We start from the raw sequence: 17913 nt of genomic DNA, 5'->3' as shown, positions 1-17913 counted from the left end.
GCGCTGTCTTATCTCAGTGAGGTGACAGCCCTTCACTGACATCCTGACCTGTAAGCACTGTATCATCTGAGTGAGGTGACAGCCCTTCACTGACATCCTAACCTGTAAGCACTGTATCATCTCAGTGAGGTGACAGCCCTTCACTGACATCCTGACCTCTAAGCGCTGTCTTATCTCAGTGAGGTGACAGCCCTTCACTGACATCCTGACCTGTAAGCACTGTATCATCTCAGTGAGGTGACAGCCCTTCACTGACAACCTGACCTGTAAGCACTGTATCATCTCAGTGAGGTGACAGCCCTTCACTGACAACCTGACCTGTAAGCACTGTATCATCTCAGTGAGGTGACAGCCCTTCACTGACAACCTGACCTGTAAGCACTGTATCATCTCATTGAGGTGACAGCCCTTCACCGACATCCTGACCTGTAAGCACTGTATCATCTCATTGAGGTGACAGCCCTTCACCGACATCCTGACCTGTAAGCGCTGTATCATCTCATTGAGGTGACAGCCCTTCACCGACATCCTGACCTGTCAGCACTGTATCATCTCAGTGAGGTGACAGCCCTTCACCGACAAGCATGCCCATCAGCAGCAGTCAAGGGACAGAAATGAAATCTGCTGGAACTGAAATCTAAAAGTTTGAAGGTTCATGTTTGAGCCATGTTTCTATTGTGTAGCACAGCAGGAGTGTTTAGTTGAAAATAGCTGTGTAATGATACTGTTGCTATTTTCATTCTTAGGTCTCAACTTTCTGCTTTTTGTTGAGTGCTTGCTGTGGTTTAGATGATAATCTTACTGATGATTCACCTTTGTGTGTGTGTGTGTGTGTGTGTGTGTGTGTGCTTGTGAGTGGGATGAATAATCTGGTTTTTGTTTTACTAGAGCTGCATGTATCTTTGTCACATTGTTTATGATAGTGAAATTCATATATGTGTTGAATTTATAGTCATATTTTTAGGATTTATATAAAGCCTTTTGTATTGTTATCTGCTTAGAATATTGCATTTCTTGAGTGGCAGTCACAATCACTCAAAATTTTGTTGTTTTTTTGTTGCTTACAAGTTTTTAGGATCTTTTGGATGATAGGAAACTGAGGAAATTGAAGTTTTCTATGCAGCAGGTTGAAAGTGTGTGTGTGTGTGTGTGCGTGTGTGTGTGTGTGTGTGTGTGTGTGTGTGTGTTTAATTGAACACTTTTTTGTGTGTTTAACTTTACAGAATGAAGTGCCAAGGGGAAAACTGCGGGCGACCGTTATCGTCTGATGTCAAGTTTTGCCCCGACTGCGGCACACCAAACAAATTAAAGGAGGAGACCATCACCTGTTCATCATGCGATGAAGCAATTCCAGCAAATGCTAGATTCTGCTGCCACTGTGGGGCCAAAGTTACTCAAAAACAGTCAGAAAAACAGCCGAGGAAATGCACAGGGACCACTGAAGATGGCAAGCCCTGTGGGTTTGTCCTTGCTGATACTGCTACTTTTTGTCTAAACTGCAGCACTAAAGTTGATAATGGAGCAGGGAAGACCGCGTCTGTTAGTGGCAAAGACAGTGACATTGTCCACAAAGACATAGTCCCAGCAGGGAAGACCGCGTCTGTTAGTGGCAAAGACAGTGACATTGTCCACAAAGACATAGTCCCAGCAGGGAAGACCACATCTGCTAGTGGCAGGCACATTGACATTGTCCCCAAAGAAGTAGACTCAACAGGCAAGACCGCTTCTGCAAGCGGCGGGAACATTGAAATTGTCCACAAGGACATAGACCCAGATGCGAACAAGCCAGCACCTTCAGGTAGTCAAGGCCACATCCCTTTTGAGCAGGATGAGGGTGGCCAAGATGACCCTCACCCCTCTGACGACGACAATGAACCTCACCCCTCTGACGACAGCACAGGCACAGACCTTGGAAACAGAGCCTCTGATGGAGGAAGAGGAGGCTCCGGCAAGGCTTTGCCGTCAGCTGAAGGTCAGGCTGCCTGGCTGTCAGACAAGAGTAGGGCAGAGAGCGGACTGACCCCTCGTGAGCCTGACACCACTGGAGGTGCAGACTGCTCTCCAGAGAGCGCACACAGTGGACAGGCTGTGGCACACATGCGTGCACCTGTCGTGTGTTCTGACGATTCCAGCCGGGGTGAGGAGGCAGGGTCCCCTGGTGCCCAGGCTTTGCAGGGGTCTGGTAAGTGAAGGGAGATTGAAGAATACAGGCAAAAGTTTTTATCATCATCAGCAGCAGTTCAGATACTGAAATGATGTGAATTATCATGTGTCTGATGTTGAATAGATTATGTGAGATCAGTCCATGTGAAATAATTCCATTACAATGGTTGTGTGTGTGTGTGTGTGTGTGTGTGTGTGTGTGTGTGTGTGTCCTAACTCCTGAAAGTAAAAACTAAATTGACCAGTCCTTCAGTTACATTTGAGCCAGTGCAGAAGCAAGATTTAAACAAAAAGTAATGGAGACTGTCTTTTAATAAGGTGATAACATGACATCATTCTTTTTTTGATGGAGACTGTCTTTTAATAAGGTGATAACATGACATCATTCTTTTTTTGTGATCAGATGTTTGATGTTCTGTCCAGCTTCTCCAGTGTTCTACAAACTTTGAACATCTCTTAAGATGGCAGAACAGTGGAAATGCAGATAGTTACAGAAGTCATTACATGCTCCTGAAAGAAATCGGTACATGTCCCATATAATCAGGAGTGTATTGAAGCTCACCCCAGCTTCTGTCAGTGTTCTTATTGATAATTATAACGATGCACGCTTATATTTCTTCTCCCTTGTGGGCTGCAACCTCCATGTTCATTTGTTTATCTGCAGGTGGTTTTTGTTAATTTTCTGTTTTAATAACCTTTTTAGGTGCTGCATTGTATTACTTTTTGTCATGACAGATTTCTCTGTGTGAAATTCAGGCTGCTGTCCCTGGGGAGAATGTGTTACCGCAGTACAGGGCCACATACATACATACATACATGCATACATACATACATATATATATTGTTTTTTTGTTTGTTCTGTCTGCATTAAGGTATGTATATTTGTTTGACTAAGTGGAATTTTCTACAGGATGTTGCTAGGGACAACCCGTCTGTTGTTGTAGATTCTTTTAAGTGTGCTATATGCATGCTGCATACAGGACCTTAGTTTGTTATTTGATCCAAAAGACTAACACCCAGACTGCCACTCAAGGTCTAGTAGGGGGAGGGAGTAAAAATCCCTTACAGGACTCGAACCTGTGGACACATGGACCCAGTCAGATGCATTACCACCAGGCCGCTGCTCCACCACTACCTTTGAAAGCCTTGTAGAGTTTCAGTTGCTGTTGGATCCTATAGTAGTAGTAACATTTTCCTGAATTCACTAGTTCTAAGTCCTGTGCTCTAACTGTTCACTTGAATCACTTCAAAGAGCAAGGTGGCAGAATGGTTGAGACACTTATCCACCTCAACAGTGTCCCTGAAGGTCTGGGTTCCAATACCCATGCTCGCGGGAGCCCTTTCTCCCAAGTTTGACTGGAAAATCAAACTGAGTGTCTGGTCATTTGGATGAGATGATAAACCAAGAGGTCCCGTGTGCAGCACTCACTTGGCGCACTAAAAAAGAACCAGTGGCAACAAATGTGTTGTCCTCTGGGAAAATTATGTAAAAAGAAATCCACTCTGATTGGTACACAGACATACATGCATGTACGTGTGTTTATATCCTGACACAGAGTGGTACACAAACATACATGCATGTGTTTATATCCTGACACAGAGTGGTACACAAACATACATGCGTGTGTTTATATCCTGACACAGAGTGGTACACAGACATACATGCGTGTGTTTATATCCTGACACAGAGTGGTACACAGACATACATGCGTGTGTTTATATCCTGACACAGAGTGGTACACAGACATACATGCGTGTGTTTATATCCTGACACAGAGTGGTACACAAACATACATGCGTGTGTTTATATCCTGACAGAGTGCGTTGGGTTATGCTGCTGTCAGGTACCAGCCCAGCAGAAGTGGTGTAGCGTATATGGATTTTTCCGAACACAGTGATGCCTCCTTGAGAAACTGAAACTGAAACTGTTCCTTCATTCAGCAGCCCCAGGACACCCTGAGGAAGGTGGCGATGAAGATGACGATGAAACTGACCCAGCGCAGTCAGGGACCATGGGTGAAGAGACCTCTGATGACCCCCCCCATGGTGAAACAGTCCCCGGTAGGTTTCCTTCCACTCACATCAACTGATCATCGAAAGAGACGTGGCTGTCAAGGACAGTTTCTGAAGATTTCTGAGCATAAACGTCAAGTATCAGTGCAAAAACATGAATTATGAATTATTAAGATTTTGAAACCTTGTGACAAACAGTGACTGTGTTTTGTGTTCTCACTGAAGAAAGTGCAGCAGTTTTGTTTCATTGCTGCTTGTGGACTGTCTCAAATGAAAAAAACCCAAACAGGTTAAAGATGTAACTTTGAATAGGTTGACGTTAATTCCCATTAGCTGAGGTCAGTGTCAAACTGCAAAGTGTATCTTGTCTGCCAGATTTGATCAGGACACTTAGAAACAGGTGAGAAGTCTTTCCTTGACATCTTCTTTGCAGCCTTGTGTGAGCATGCATGACTCACACCACAAATTTGGTGTTACTTGAAATTTGCAGTTTGTACGTTCTTTCTTCAAAGGGAATATAATAAGAATATGAAAGACAGAAATTTTGACATATACTGATTTTCATTGGCTGTTATCTCTCTCTCTTGGTGTCTCTCTCTCTGTGTTTGTGTGTGTGTGTGTCTCTCTCATTCTCTGTATCTCTGTGTCTGTCCCTGTCTCTCTCTTTCTCTCTCTGTCTATATATGTATATAATGGGCAAAAACAAGAACAGCATGATGAAATTTCATATTGTGAAATTTCTTGCGCAGGTTCAAAGAAAACCTTCTTTGCTGAGTTTGCTGATAAGTCATTCATCGATGTGGATCCAGCATCCAGCAACATGTGTGAGGAAAAACAAGCGCAGCGTATGACTGTCAATGAAACCAGTAGAGGCAACACTTCATCCTCCTCACTCAGGCCAGACAAGGACTCTGAAGACCTGCAACCAGGAAGCAAGTATGGAGGCACATCATCTGCTGCTGGTACTAAAGCCTGCAGAGGTGAAGATGCAGCACAACCAATGAATGTGGACAAGTCCAGCAAGATCAAGACATCGTCAGAGGATGATCATCCTGAAAAAGAGTCGGACAAGGCAACTGGATCAGAAACTAAGGACGGTGCAGGGATAAAAGGAAAGAAGAAAGATGGGAAAAAACATGACAAGAAGAAATCTGGCCCCAAAGAAACGGACAAACCAGACAAAGCGAAAAAACATGACAAGAAGAAATCTGGCCCCAAAGAAACGGACAAACCAGACAAAGGGAAAATGCATGACGAGAAGAAATCTGGCCCCAAAGAAACGGACAAACCAGACAAAGCGAAAAAACATGACAAGAAGAAATCTGGCCCCAAAGAAACGGACAAATCAGACAAAGGGAAAATGCATGACGAGAAGAAATCTGGCCCCAAAGAAACGGACAAACCAGACAAAGGGAAAACGCATGACGAGAAGAAATCTGGCCCCAAAGAAACGGACAAACCAGACGAAGCGAAAACGCATGACGAGAAGAAATCTGGCCCCAAAGAAACGGACAAACCAGACAAAGTGAAAACGCATGACGAGAAGAAATCTGGCCCCGAAGAAACGGATAAACCAGATAAAGCGAAAACGCATGATGAGAAGAAATCTGGCCCCGAAGAAACGGACAAACCAGACCAGCAGAAGGCAGGGAAAGATAGGAAAAATGATGCAGCTAGAAAAGAGGATGGAGCGCGAGGAAGTGCTGGAGACAGAGATGGGGAAACGTCTGCTTCTTCTTACCAAGGGAAAGGCAACGAAGGGTGGCGGTCCGCACAGGAAAGTCCCAAGATGTCTTATGCAGGCGTTACCGCAAAGGGAGTTAACACCAGGTCAAACACTACAGTACGTAGTATTCATATATTTTCCTCACATTTGTTACTGGTTAAATTTGTTTGATAGACCAGTGATTGAAGGCCAGCTTTATATCTCAGTTTACTTTGGGTCTGACATCCCCTTCCCCTTTCTTGCCAACCTGCAGAACAAGTAGTGGGTCCAGCTGTTTGATGGTCTTCATGCAGTTCATCACCAAACTGTTCCCTGGGCACTTGTCATGACTCAATTTTCTTACAGATCTATTCACTGAAAACATGTTATAAAAAAGGTTGTATTTGTTTATTTCAGATTGATGTGCTATGCCATTTTGGACTTGGTGCAGGCAGTAGCCAAATGGCTTGCTCACTCTGACTCGAATTTGCAATGAAGTGTAGAATGAAGGTACCCCAAGACCCTGCCCAGAGTTCACAACACTGAACCCACTTACAAGCACACACTTCCTCCACCTCCACTCAGTCTGTGGACAGGCCAAGTGCTGGTAACATGCCTAGCGTTTTGGCTTTGTGTGAAAAAAAGGTGGTGGTCAATCCATTGCTCACTGTGCTTAACTCATTCTACTCCAGGTACAAGTTAACTTGTACCATGATTACTTTCCCTGAGGACCTGGTACGAGTATTCTCGTACCAATACACTTTACTGATTTCATTTATTCTTGCTTGTTACAGCTGGCATTCTAAACTGAGCCATTTACAGATTCTGGAAGCATGAAAATGAAGCTTTGTTTGACTGCTTAAATCAGCAGTTCTCCAGGGGTTTTCTCCATCCCAGTGAACAACCCGACTTTTTACTGCCGTGGTCTCATGTAGTGCTGGTCCAGGGGGGTTGCAGTAGGCACGTAGCTTGGGGGTAGAATGGGTTAACTGGACATAACATGGCAACAAGTCAGTACTATAGTGGCTCTAAACTGGTCTCTTCATCACGTGAGCGATGTCACCTCGTTTTTCAGAGCAGTGAGCATTGTCAGTTTGCAGTTCCTTAAAGGGTTAAAGGTCCCACAGCCTTTCTAAAGCCACAGGAACAACAGACTGATTTTCTGTGTCAAGGGATCAGCAAAGACAGCAGGCCCCATTCATTCCCTGTCACCACTTTAACCTTCACAACTTCCTACAGAAAATTAACTGCCAGAAGACTTTGGTTTTCACTCACACAGGTACTCTGTTTTCAACCTGTCTGGCATGAACTCTGTAAATTCTCATGCTCTTAGTCTTGGAATGAGCTCCCTTGTTTGCTTCATCAAATCTCTGCACAAGTCTGGCCTATCAAACTACCTCTTTCCAAGGTAGCATCCCCACCTTCCCCCTCCCTATTCCCGGTCAACAGTTTCTCCAGCTTTCTGTTTACTTGTAAGTTTTATCTGTTGTTTTTTTCTTTTTGAATTTGAGCATATGCATGCATATGAATAACTGATGTGTACGCATTTTGATTTGTCTTTAAGATTCAGTGGAATATAGATTTGTAAAATTAAAGAAAAAAAAATCATCAGTATTATTATAGTTGTTGTTGCTATTCTTATTGTTGTTGTTAGAGAGAATATGAGGCAGCTGTGATTCATATTCAAATGATAAATTGTTTATTTGAGAGAGAAAGGGAGAGAGACAGACAGACAGACAGACAGACAGATAGACAAAGACAGAGAGTGTTAGTTTTTGGCATACATGCTTACAGAAGTTTGTGTATTTATGATCTGGTCATTTATAATTCTAAATAATCTGTTTTAACAGCAAAACAATGGAGCCAAGAATGCTTTGACGTAAGTATTTGTTGTTGTGAATGTGTTCACTGGTATGTATGTTAAGCTTTGTTTGTCACTGCGTCATCTTGATCATCAGTCATTGGATTGGGGAATGTACACGTGTGTGGTATGAAAGGTTTTTTGTTGGAATCTTTCTTAAATTATTATTTACATATTTTAGTGTTGGAATATTAACAGAAACCAACCGAGAATGTTTCTTAAATCATTATTTACATATTTTAGTGTTGGAATATTAACAGAAACCAACTGAGAATGTTTCTTGAATTATTATTTTCACATTATAGTGTTGGAATTTTAACAGAAATCAGCTGAAAATGTTTCTTGAATTATTATTTACATATTCTAGTGTTGGAATATTAACATGATTTGTTGCTGGTATATTTAGGAATCGACCGAAAATGTTTCTTGAATTATTATTTACATATTTTAGTGTTGGAATATTGAAATAAATCACCTGAAAACATCATTTTTTGCTGGTACATATAGGTACATAAAGGTGTAGAGTATGGTTAATGTAAACTGCACTTACTGCTTGCCTCAAGATGGAAAAATGGACTGAACAGGTGAAGGCGATAGCTTTTGTAGAACAGACTCTTTAGATTATTTTCCTTACATATCAGGTACTTTTTATTCATGTGTGTACACATCATGTGTGACATGTTTCAACCATGTTTTGCTGTGTGTGTGTGTGTGTGTGTGTGTGTGTGTGTGTGTTCCCATGGAATAATTAACCACTGGCGTTTTCTCAGTAACTGCAATGGGTGGTTGAGAAACCAAACTTGGCAGGATGGTGGACACTGTCTAGCTATGAAGTTATAGTTTCAGTTTCTAAAGGAAGTGATATAGTGTTCAGACTGATCCATAAGCTACACCACATCTATATAGTGTTCAGACTGATCCATAAGCTACACCACATCTATATAGTGTTTAGACTGATCCATAAGCTACACCACATCTATATAGTGTTCAGACTGATCCATAAGCTACACCACATCTATATAGTGTTCAGACTGATCCATAAGCTACACCACATCTATATAGTGTTCAGACTGATCCATAAGCTACACCACATCTATATAGTGTTCAGACTGATCATAAGCTACACCACATCTATATAGTGTTCAGACTGATCCATAAGCTACACCACATCTATATAGTGTTCAGACTGATCATAAGCTACACCACATCTACAAGGCAGATGCCTGACAGCAGCATCACCTATCACATGAGTCTGGCCCCGAGTGCATGCCTATATATTTGTGTACCTATCAGAGTGGATTTCTTCTACAGAATTTGGCCAGAAAACAGCACTTTTTTTGGCGTGGATTCTTTTCATTGTGCCAAGTGCATGCTGCCCTCTCAGTGATTTTCCAGTCCAACTTGAAGAAAGGGTGAGAGTGGGAATCAAACTCACACCCTCACAGACATTTGACTGCCACCGTCCTCCAGGAAGTCAGAAAGCACTGTAAACACTTCAACAATGGCTTTGGTATTTTGAAATTAACATTTTACAGGAACCACTTCAGCCTGTAAAAATTCTACTTGTTATTTCCACTGTTGTATGAAATGTTTTTCTTTGACTGCTCTTTTATCCAATGCTTATATTTTGCCCAATATTGTATTTAAAATCCTGCTGTGGATTAATTTTTGCAAACAAAATATTGAAGGGAAGCAGTACTTACATGACCTTTGAGCATCAAAATTGTTACAGTGACCACATAAAAAAAAAGAAAAGAAAGACCTTACCGGTGACACTGATGGTAAAAGCTCTTAGCGCCCCCGTCAGCCAAGTGTAGGTACCATGTCAAAGCCACCCTGGCTGTTCCCTGTGCACAGTGCTGTGATTCTCATGGGATACACAGGCGAGCCACAGATGCTGAATGAACTTAGCTGTGGGACAGGAGTGCTGAACAGCTGCTGAAGCAGGACGCACCCTTGGATGTTGTAGTTGTGCGTTAGCGTCAGGAGGAAGGTGGCAGAATGGTTGAGATGCTCATCTGCCAGCCAGTCCATGAGGGGTTGGGTTCAAATCCCGCTCTTACCCTTTCTCCCGTGTTCGACAGGAAAATCAAACTGAGCTTCTAGCCATTTGGATGAGACAGTAAATTGAGGTCCTGAATGCAGCTGGCACTAGGCGCACTGAAAAGAACCCACAGTAACAAGAGCGTTGCCCTCTGGTGAAATCCACTCTGATTGGGTACACAGATATATATGCATGCAGTCAAGACCTGACTAAGAGTGTTGGGTTATGCTGCTGGTCAGGCATCTGCCTAGCAGATGTGTTGTAGCATTTGTATTTGTATTTGTATTTCTTTTTATCACAACAGATTTCTCTGTGTGAAATTCGGGCTGCTCTCCCCAGGGAGAGCACGTCGCTACACTACAGCGCCACCCATTTTTTTGTATTTTTTCCTGCGTGCGGTTTTATTTGCTTTTCCTATCGAAGTGGATTTTTCTACAGAATTTTGCCAGGAACAATCCTTTTGTTGCCGTGGGTTCTTTTATGTGCGCTAAGTGCATGCTGCACACGGGACCTCGGTTTATCGTCTCATCCGAATGATTAGCGTCCAGATCACCACTCAAGGTCTAGTGGAGGAGGAGAAAATATCGGCGGCTGAGCCGTGATTCGAACCTGCACGCTCAGATTCTCTCGTTTCCTATGCAGACGCGTTACCTCTAGGCCACCACTCCACATATTTCTCTGAGTGCAGTGAAGCCTCCTTGAGAGACTGAAACTGAACTAGTCACAAGTTTTGAGAGCGAGTACACCGACCGTAACTTGCTATAGTTTGATGCAGTGAATATTTTGATCCAAACAGGGGCTGCCAGATAAAGTTTTAATTCCTGCTCAAAAGCAGTAAGCACTGCATCTGTTGTACAGTACCTGTCATAATATTTCATTTGAAAGGAATGAATGTGCACACTTTTCGTTTTCATTGAGCTGGTTCATTTTATTTTCAATTTGAATTTTGCAGGAACAATGCCGAGAAGGTGACTGTCATATTCCACGTCATTGTGTCTGACATGTGGGAGGAAATGGATCCTGACAAATATAACATCTTGATCCGGTGCAGGCCTGATCATTTAGGAGGCTTCAATGCAACTGGAGATGTAAACAGAATGACATTTGTTGGGTGTGTATTGGGGATTTTGAAAATGTGGAATTCATTGTTCACTGTTTCAGTGTTTCCCAAGCTGACATTTCAGTCAGAAATGAGATGTATTTTGCCATTGCCAACTCTGTTGTTTATGTAGCACTTTTTTGTTTGTTTGTTTGTTTTTTATATATATATATTTTTAGCTTAACTCAACCTCTGATAGGTTGACAGCTTTCCTGAGTCGGACAACTTCTTTTGAAAAATCATGGCACCCACCAATCCTCCCATTCCTGATAAACACTATCTCACCACTTATTTATTTATCCATTTTAAGGTAAGTTGACAATTCCCATCCTGATAGACACAAATCATGACTTGTTGACAATATTTGTGTGTGTGTGTGTGTGTGTGTGTGTGGCGCTGCGTGTATGTGCAGGCATGTGTGCATGTATTAGAATTATGGTTAATAATCTTTGAATATATGTATTCAGTTCTGTTAAATGGTTTCCCTTATTTAGATGAAATTTCTTTTATGGGGAGAAATATGTGTTCAGTATTCATAAAGAGTCAAACTGGTATTATTGGTGTATTGCAGTGGGAAATCATTTACAGCTTAGTATTTTTTGTACAGGACTATGACTGAAACAAGGAGGCAAAATTGCACTGGCTCTTAGTGCTGCAGCCTTGGGGGCTTGTTGGCTGGCAACCATCCCAGTGCCGACTGTCCTAAAACCCTCTTGGCCAAGAGAGTGGGGATGTAACTTGGGCAAGACACTGTCCACTATGATCAAATTCTAGCCCAGATAGTCAGGACAGCAGTTACCTCCTCTGCTGTTCTGATGGTCATAGTCGAACATGACTATCATATACTAGTATAATTGGACTTTGAAAAAATACTGTTAGGAGTACGAGTGGGAGTTATGAGAGATGGTGGGAAATTGAGTCTGTATGTAGGGTTCTTAAAAAAGGGGATGGGGGGATGGCGGGGACTGTGAGTTTCAGAGGTGACTATTGGATATTTGATTTTCATTTTTTATATTGTTTTCATGTTATGTGCTCATCTTATTTTTAGGACCTTTATTTGGGAAAATCATGGATATATATATCTATTATATTTGATCCCAAAGTCATCACAAACATGTCTATATATATATATTTGATCCCAAAGTCATCACAAACATATCTATATATATATATTTGATCCCAAAGTCATCACAAACATATCTATATATATATATTTGATCCCAAAGTCATCACAAACATATCTATATATATATTTGATCCCAGTCATCACAAACATATCTATATATATATTTGATCCCAAAGTCATCACAAACATATCTATATATATATATATTTGATCCCAAAGTCATCACAAACATATCTATATATATATTTGATCCCAGTCATCGCAAACATATCTATATATATATTTGATCCCAAAGTCATCACAAACATATCTATATATATATTTGATCCCAAAGTCATCACAAACATATCTATATATATATTTGATCCCAAAGTCATCACAAACATATCTATATATATATTTGATCCCAGTCATCGCAAACATATCTATATATATATTTGATCCCAAAGTCATCACAAACATATCTATATATATATTTGATCCCAGTCATCGCAAACATATCTATGTATATATTTGATCCCAAAGTCATCACAAACATATCTATATATATATTTGATCCCAAAGTCATCACAAACATATCTATATATATATTTGATCCCAAAGTCATCACAAACATATCTATATATATATATATATTTGATCCCAAAGTCATCACAAACATATCTATATATATATTTGATCCCAGTCATCGCAAACATATCTATATATATATTTGATCCCAAAGTCATCACAAACATATCTATATGTATATTTGATCCCAAAGTCATCACAAACATATCTATATATATATTTGATCCCAGTCATCACAAACATATCTATATATATATTTAATAATAATAATAATAATGGATACTTATATAGCACACTATCCAGAAATCTGCTCTAGGTGCTTTACAAAAACGCTTTTGTTAACATAATACATCATATCTATGTTACATACACACACCAAAATGTGACCCCCCCCCCCCCCACACACACACACACACACGCTGCATACATACATTTTAACATACATGTGTATCTAACAGCTACCCTAACACATACACACACATAGGCAGGCACAAACTTACATAAACACACGCACACACAATACACATTCATATACATGCATGTAGTTATGTACACATACATATGTATACACACATAGTCAAGCACAGCTAACGCAAAGGAAGTGGACCTGCCACAATTGAACTTATTGCTGAGGGAAAAGGTGAGTTTTGAGACGAGATTTAAAAGATGCGAGGGAATCAGAATGACGGAGGTTATCAGGGAGCTTGTTCCACATCTTTGGCGATTGAAAAGAAAACAATCTGTGTCCATAGGTCTTACTTCTAACGTGAGGTATCCTGAGAAGTCGAGTATCAGAGGAAGAACGGAGCTGGCGAGACGGGGTATAGATATGGATGAGTTCAGAAAGATACTTGGGGCCAGATCCGTTGACTGCAGAAAAGGTCAGAGTGGATAGCTTATAGTCTATTCGATCAGAAACAGGCAACCAGTGGAGAGACCGAAGGAGAGGAGAAACATGGTCAAATTTAGAAGCTCTGCAAATGAGTCTGGCAGCATTATTCTGAATTCGTTGGAGTCTGTCTAACAGATATTTGGGAAGGCCGGCCAAAAGAGAGTTGCAGTAATCTAATCTTGAGAGAACCAGAGAGCGTACAAGTGTCTTGGTTGCATCGGTTGAGAGATAGTGGCGGATAGAGCTGATTCTACGCAGTTCCAAATAGGCAACTTTACAGATATTCGAAATGTGCTGTTGGAAGGAAAGAGACTGGTCCAGGATTACACCAAGACTGCGAACAGAGGGAGAAAGTGAAACAGGTGTGCTATTGATCAGAACAGAGTCAGGAAAGGAAGGATGTTGAGGAAACTTCTTTGGACAGGTTATCATCAATTCAGTCTTATCATCATTTAGTTGCAGCTTGTTGAGAGTCATCCAGTCCTTTAGGCCAGCAATGCACTCCTGTGTTTGAGTCATCAGTGCATCAAATTCAGCTATGGAAGCCGACTGATAAAGTTGTGTGTCATCAGCAAAGCTCTCATGCGACATCGCATGATGACTGATGACATCCGACACAGGAGCCGCATACAGCACGAAAAGAACAGGACCTAGGACGGACCCCTGTGGGACACCATATTTCAAGGCAGATACTCTAGAGTATCTACCATTTACACATACTGTCTGTGTACGATCTGACAGGTAAGACGTGATCCATGCTAGTGCAGTGTCACGAATACCAAAGGAAGTTTTAAGTCTGTTCAACAGGATAGAGTGGTCGATAGTGTCAAAAGCTGCTGACAAATCTAAGAGAGCGAGAACAGATATCTTATCCTCATCAAATCCTGAAAGCAAATCATTCACTATTCTAAGAAGGGCTGTTTCGCAACTATGACCACGTCTATAAGCTGACTGGTGGGAATTAAGTAAACCATTTTGTTCCAGATGAGCTAAGAGCTGAGACAATATGATCTTTTCTAGCAGTTTTGATAAAAATGACAGATTAGAGACAGGTCGATAATTTTTCAAACAATTATGATCCAAAAATGGTTTCTTGATGAGTGGACGTACAACAGCAGATTTGAAGCTTTCAGGGAAACAACCAGACAGTAAGGAAGAATTGATGACATGAGTAATATGTGGCAGTAGAACATCAATACATTCAACCAACAAAGAAGACGGGACAGGGTCAAGCTCACAGGATTTCGGACAAGCGCTCAGACACACACATATTTGATCCCAAAGTCATCGCAAACATGTCTCTATATATATATTTGATCCCAAAGTCATCACAAACATATCTATATATATATATTTGATCCCAAAGTCATCACAAACATATCTATATATATATTTGATCCCAGTCATCACAAACATATCTATATATATATATTTGATCCCAAAGTCATCACAAACATATCTATATACGAGGGTCATTCAATAAATAAGGTGAATTTTTCGGTATAAGGACTTCTAATACAGATAGAAGCTTACTTTTTTTTTTTTTTTTTTCAACGTAGTCTCCCAGCACTGTCACACACTTTTCTTCCCATCTGTGCACAAGCTTCCGTACTCCCTCAGCGTAAAAATCTTTGGACTGATGTCTCAGCCAGTCGCTCACAACACTTTTGACTTCATCGTCACTTTCAAACTTCGTGCCTCTCGTGAACGCTTTCAAGGGTCCAAACAGGTGAAAGTCTGAAGGGGCAAGGTCTGGGCTGTAAGGGGGATGAGGGAGCAGTTCCCAGCCCAGCTCGTTGATGGTCTGCACCGTTCAGGCTGCTGTGTGAGGCCTTGCGTTGTCATGATGCAAGATGACTCCTTCTGACTGATGACCCCTGTGTTTGTTCTTTATGTCTTTCTTGACCACTGTCACCCTTCTGTCAGACTGAATGAGGTCATTGACTGATTCGATCACCTCAGGAGACCTCACTTCTGTAGGCCTTCCAGGCCTGTCTTCATCCTCAACACTGCTCCGTCCTTCTTTAAACAATTTTGCCCACTTGTAGACATTTATTCGGCTGAAACATGTGGCACCATACACAGTTGACATTCTCCTATGAATTTCAACTGGTTTGCACCCTTCAGCAACCAAAAACTTGATAACTGACCGCTGTTCAATCCTGGAGCATGCTTCTTGGTCGGCCATCTTTGTTAATCGCCAAAACTCTCAAAGTTTTTTTTAATCTGCAAAACAAATTAAATCCATGTGAAAAAGAAGTAAAGAAAAAAAAAAGAAAAAAAAAAGTAAGCTTCTATCTGTATTAGAAGTCCTTATACCGAAAAATTCACCTTATTTATTGAATGACCCTCGTATATATTTGATCCCAGTCATCACAAACATATCTATATATATATTTGATCCCAAAGTCATCTCACACACACACACACACACACACACACACACACACATATATATATATATATATATATATATATATATATATATATATACCTTCTCTAGAAGTCATGTATTATAAGCAGCTACTCAAAAAAGCAAAATCAATCAGCCAGGACGAATCACATCCAGCTTTTGGGATTTTCGAGATGCTCCCCTCTGGTTGACGGTACAGAAGTATAAGGACGAAAACCAATCGCTTCGCCAGTAGCTTTTTCCCCAAAGTAGTCAATGCCCTGTCTCTTGAACAAATCCCGTGTGATAAATAGAATTGTGCAACCAACAACCATCTACCTGAAGATCTAGTCATCAGCTCCATCCACATGTAATATGCTGCTTCTGTTCAAAAGTGTGTGTGTGTGTGTGTGTGTGTTTGTGTTTGTGTGTGTGCATGCGTGAGTATGCACAAGTTTTTATATTGATATGCACTTGTATGTATCTTATTTCTACTGTATCTGTGTTCTTGTATGATTTTTGTTTTATGTTAGTATCTTGTTATGTACTATCCCCCCCCCCCCCCCCCTATATTCCTTGTGACCCCGGTACACTTGGTAATAAAGACATATTCATATTCTATATTCTATTCTATTCTATATATTCTTAGTTTATTTATATTTCATTTGGATATCCTGTTTTGCAAGAGGTGTTTAGCTAGTTGATCTTGATTTACTTTTTTTTTTGCTTTTTGCAGTTTATTCTGGAATTGTCTATATATATTTGTGCATCGTAGCTTGATTTTGTTTCAGACAAGTGAATATTGGGTATCTATATGAAGGAAAAATTGTGATGCCAAAGCATTTGAGGAATTCTGGATTCCATTACAAGTACATTGCCAAGAAAGTTGGCAAGAAAGACAAAGAACTGTGGGAACAGGTACAACGGTCGGAAGCAGGCACGAATCCAGCATTTGTGAATCGCAACTTTTTCATACCAGCACAAAGAAGGGCTCAGACAGGTCAGTTGAAAGATGTGTATGTTTGTCACAGTGTACACTTTGTTGCACAGAAGCATTTAGCTGTGTGCATGTAATTACACATACTTGCTACTTGTTTGCACATACATTCAGATGTATCGCCTGTCATGATTATATTGAACGTTACCGATACACTCAAAAAAAAAAGAAAGAAAACTAAAATCCTAAAAATGATTCACACTGCCCTGGTATTTGAAATAAAGAAAGATAAAAAGGTGAAGAGAAGTCATAAGAAAACCTTAAGAAAAGTTAATGGGCCCCACAGCCTTCACAGGGGTGGTGAATTCATGTTCATTGTGTCAAAGGCTCGGCATGCGACGGTGAGTCATGTCAACTTAATCTGCTCTCACTCCATGCCAAGAGTTTTTGCCGTTGCGAATCCCAGAAAACCCAGGGTTTGTATAGGATTGGAAAAAAAATCTCAAAAAACCAAATAAACACCCAGACAATTGAAATTTAGTATGTTTATTCAGTGAATGTTGTTCCATATTTGTGCAAAAAATTAAGTTATTTACTCACCATCTTGTTGTTGATCACGGTATCCATTTTTTGTGTATTTTGTAGCATTTTTGCACCCATCAGAAAGGTATACTAAGTGTCCTTGAACAGCTTACAAATGTTCCACGGCACATCCTAACACTACTTGAGGAACTGAAGACCTAGTACGTGCAATGAAGAATGAACAGATGGGGGAGAAAGTTGAAATTCTCGGCACACACAAAAAAATATTGTCTCTGCATAAAAAAAGGAGTTCACTGTACACAAAAACCTGATGTATTATCCCTGACAATAGTCTTGTCTGGAGTGAAAAAGCTCATGGCAGGTGATGCTGAGTCTTGGGCACAGCTTCACACACAGTGGAACTCCACATTTTGGACACCAGTTGGCAGTTTGGTGTCTTGGTGTGTTGTGGCGCTTGAACAGGTCTTCACAGACCTTGCACTTGCAGTAGCTGGTCACTCATATCCACTCCAGCCATGTTGGTGATGTAGTCTTGTACTGCAGCTGGCTTCTGTCTTTCAGGACGGTG

At 40.9% G+C, this 17913-nt stretch overlaps 1 protein-coding gene across 1 annotated transcript in view; it reads left to right on the top strand.

The window, feature by feature from the left end:
- LOC143297897 (E3 ubiquitin-protein ligase rnf213-alpha-like) overlaps positions 1-17913 on the top strand; it is a 226109-nt gene that overhangs the window by 6943 nt on the left and 201253 nt on the right. Inside the window, 6 exon segments of the mRNA XM_076610432.1 lie at positions 1224-2182; positions 4105-4224; positions 4926-6019; positions 7732-7760; positions 10739-10897; positions 16657-16865. Coding sequence (XP_076466547.1) covers positions 1224-2182; positions 4105-4224; positions 4926-6019; positions 7732-7760; positions 10739-10897; positions 16657-16865 — 2570 coding nt within the window.

This window comes from Babylonia areolata, chromosome 23 (assembly GCF_041734735.1).
Source record: "Babylonia areolata isolate BAREFJ2019XMU chromosome 23, ASM4173473v1, whole genome shotgun sequence".
In the NCBI taxonomy this organism is placed as follows: Eukaryota; Metazoa; Mollusca; class Gastropoda; order Neogastropoda; family Buccinidae; genus Babylonia; species Babylonia areolata.
This window is presented reverse-complemented; position numbering and strand designations above follow the sequence as displayed.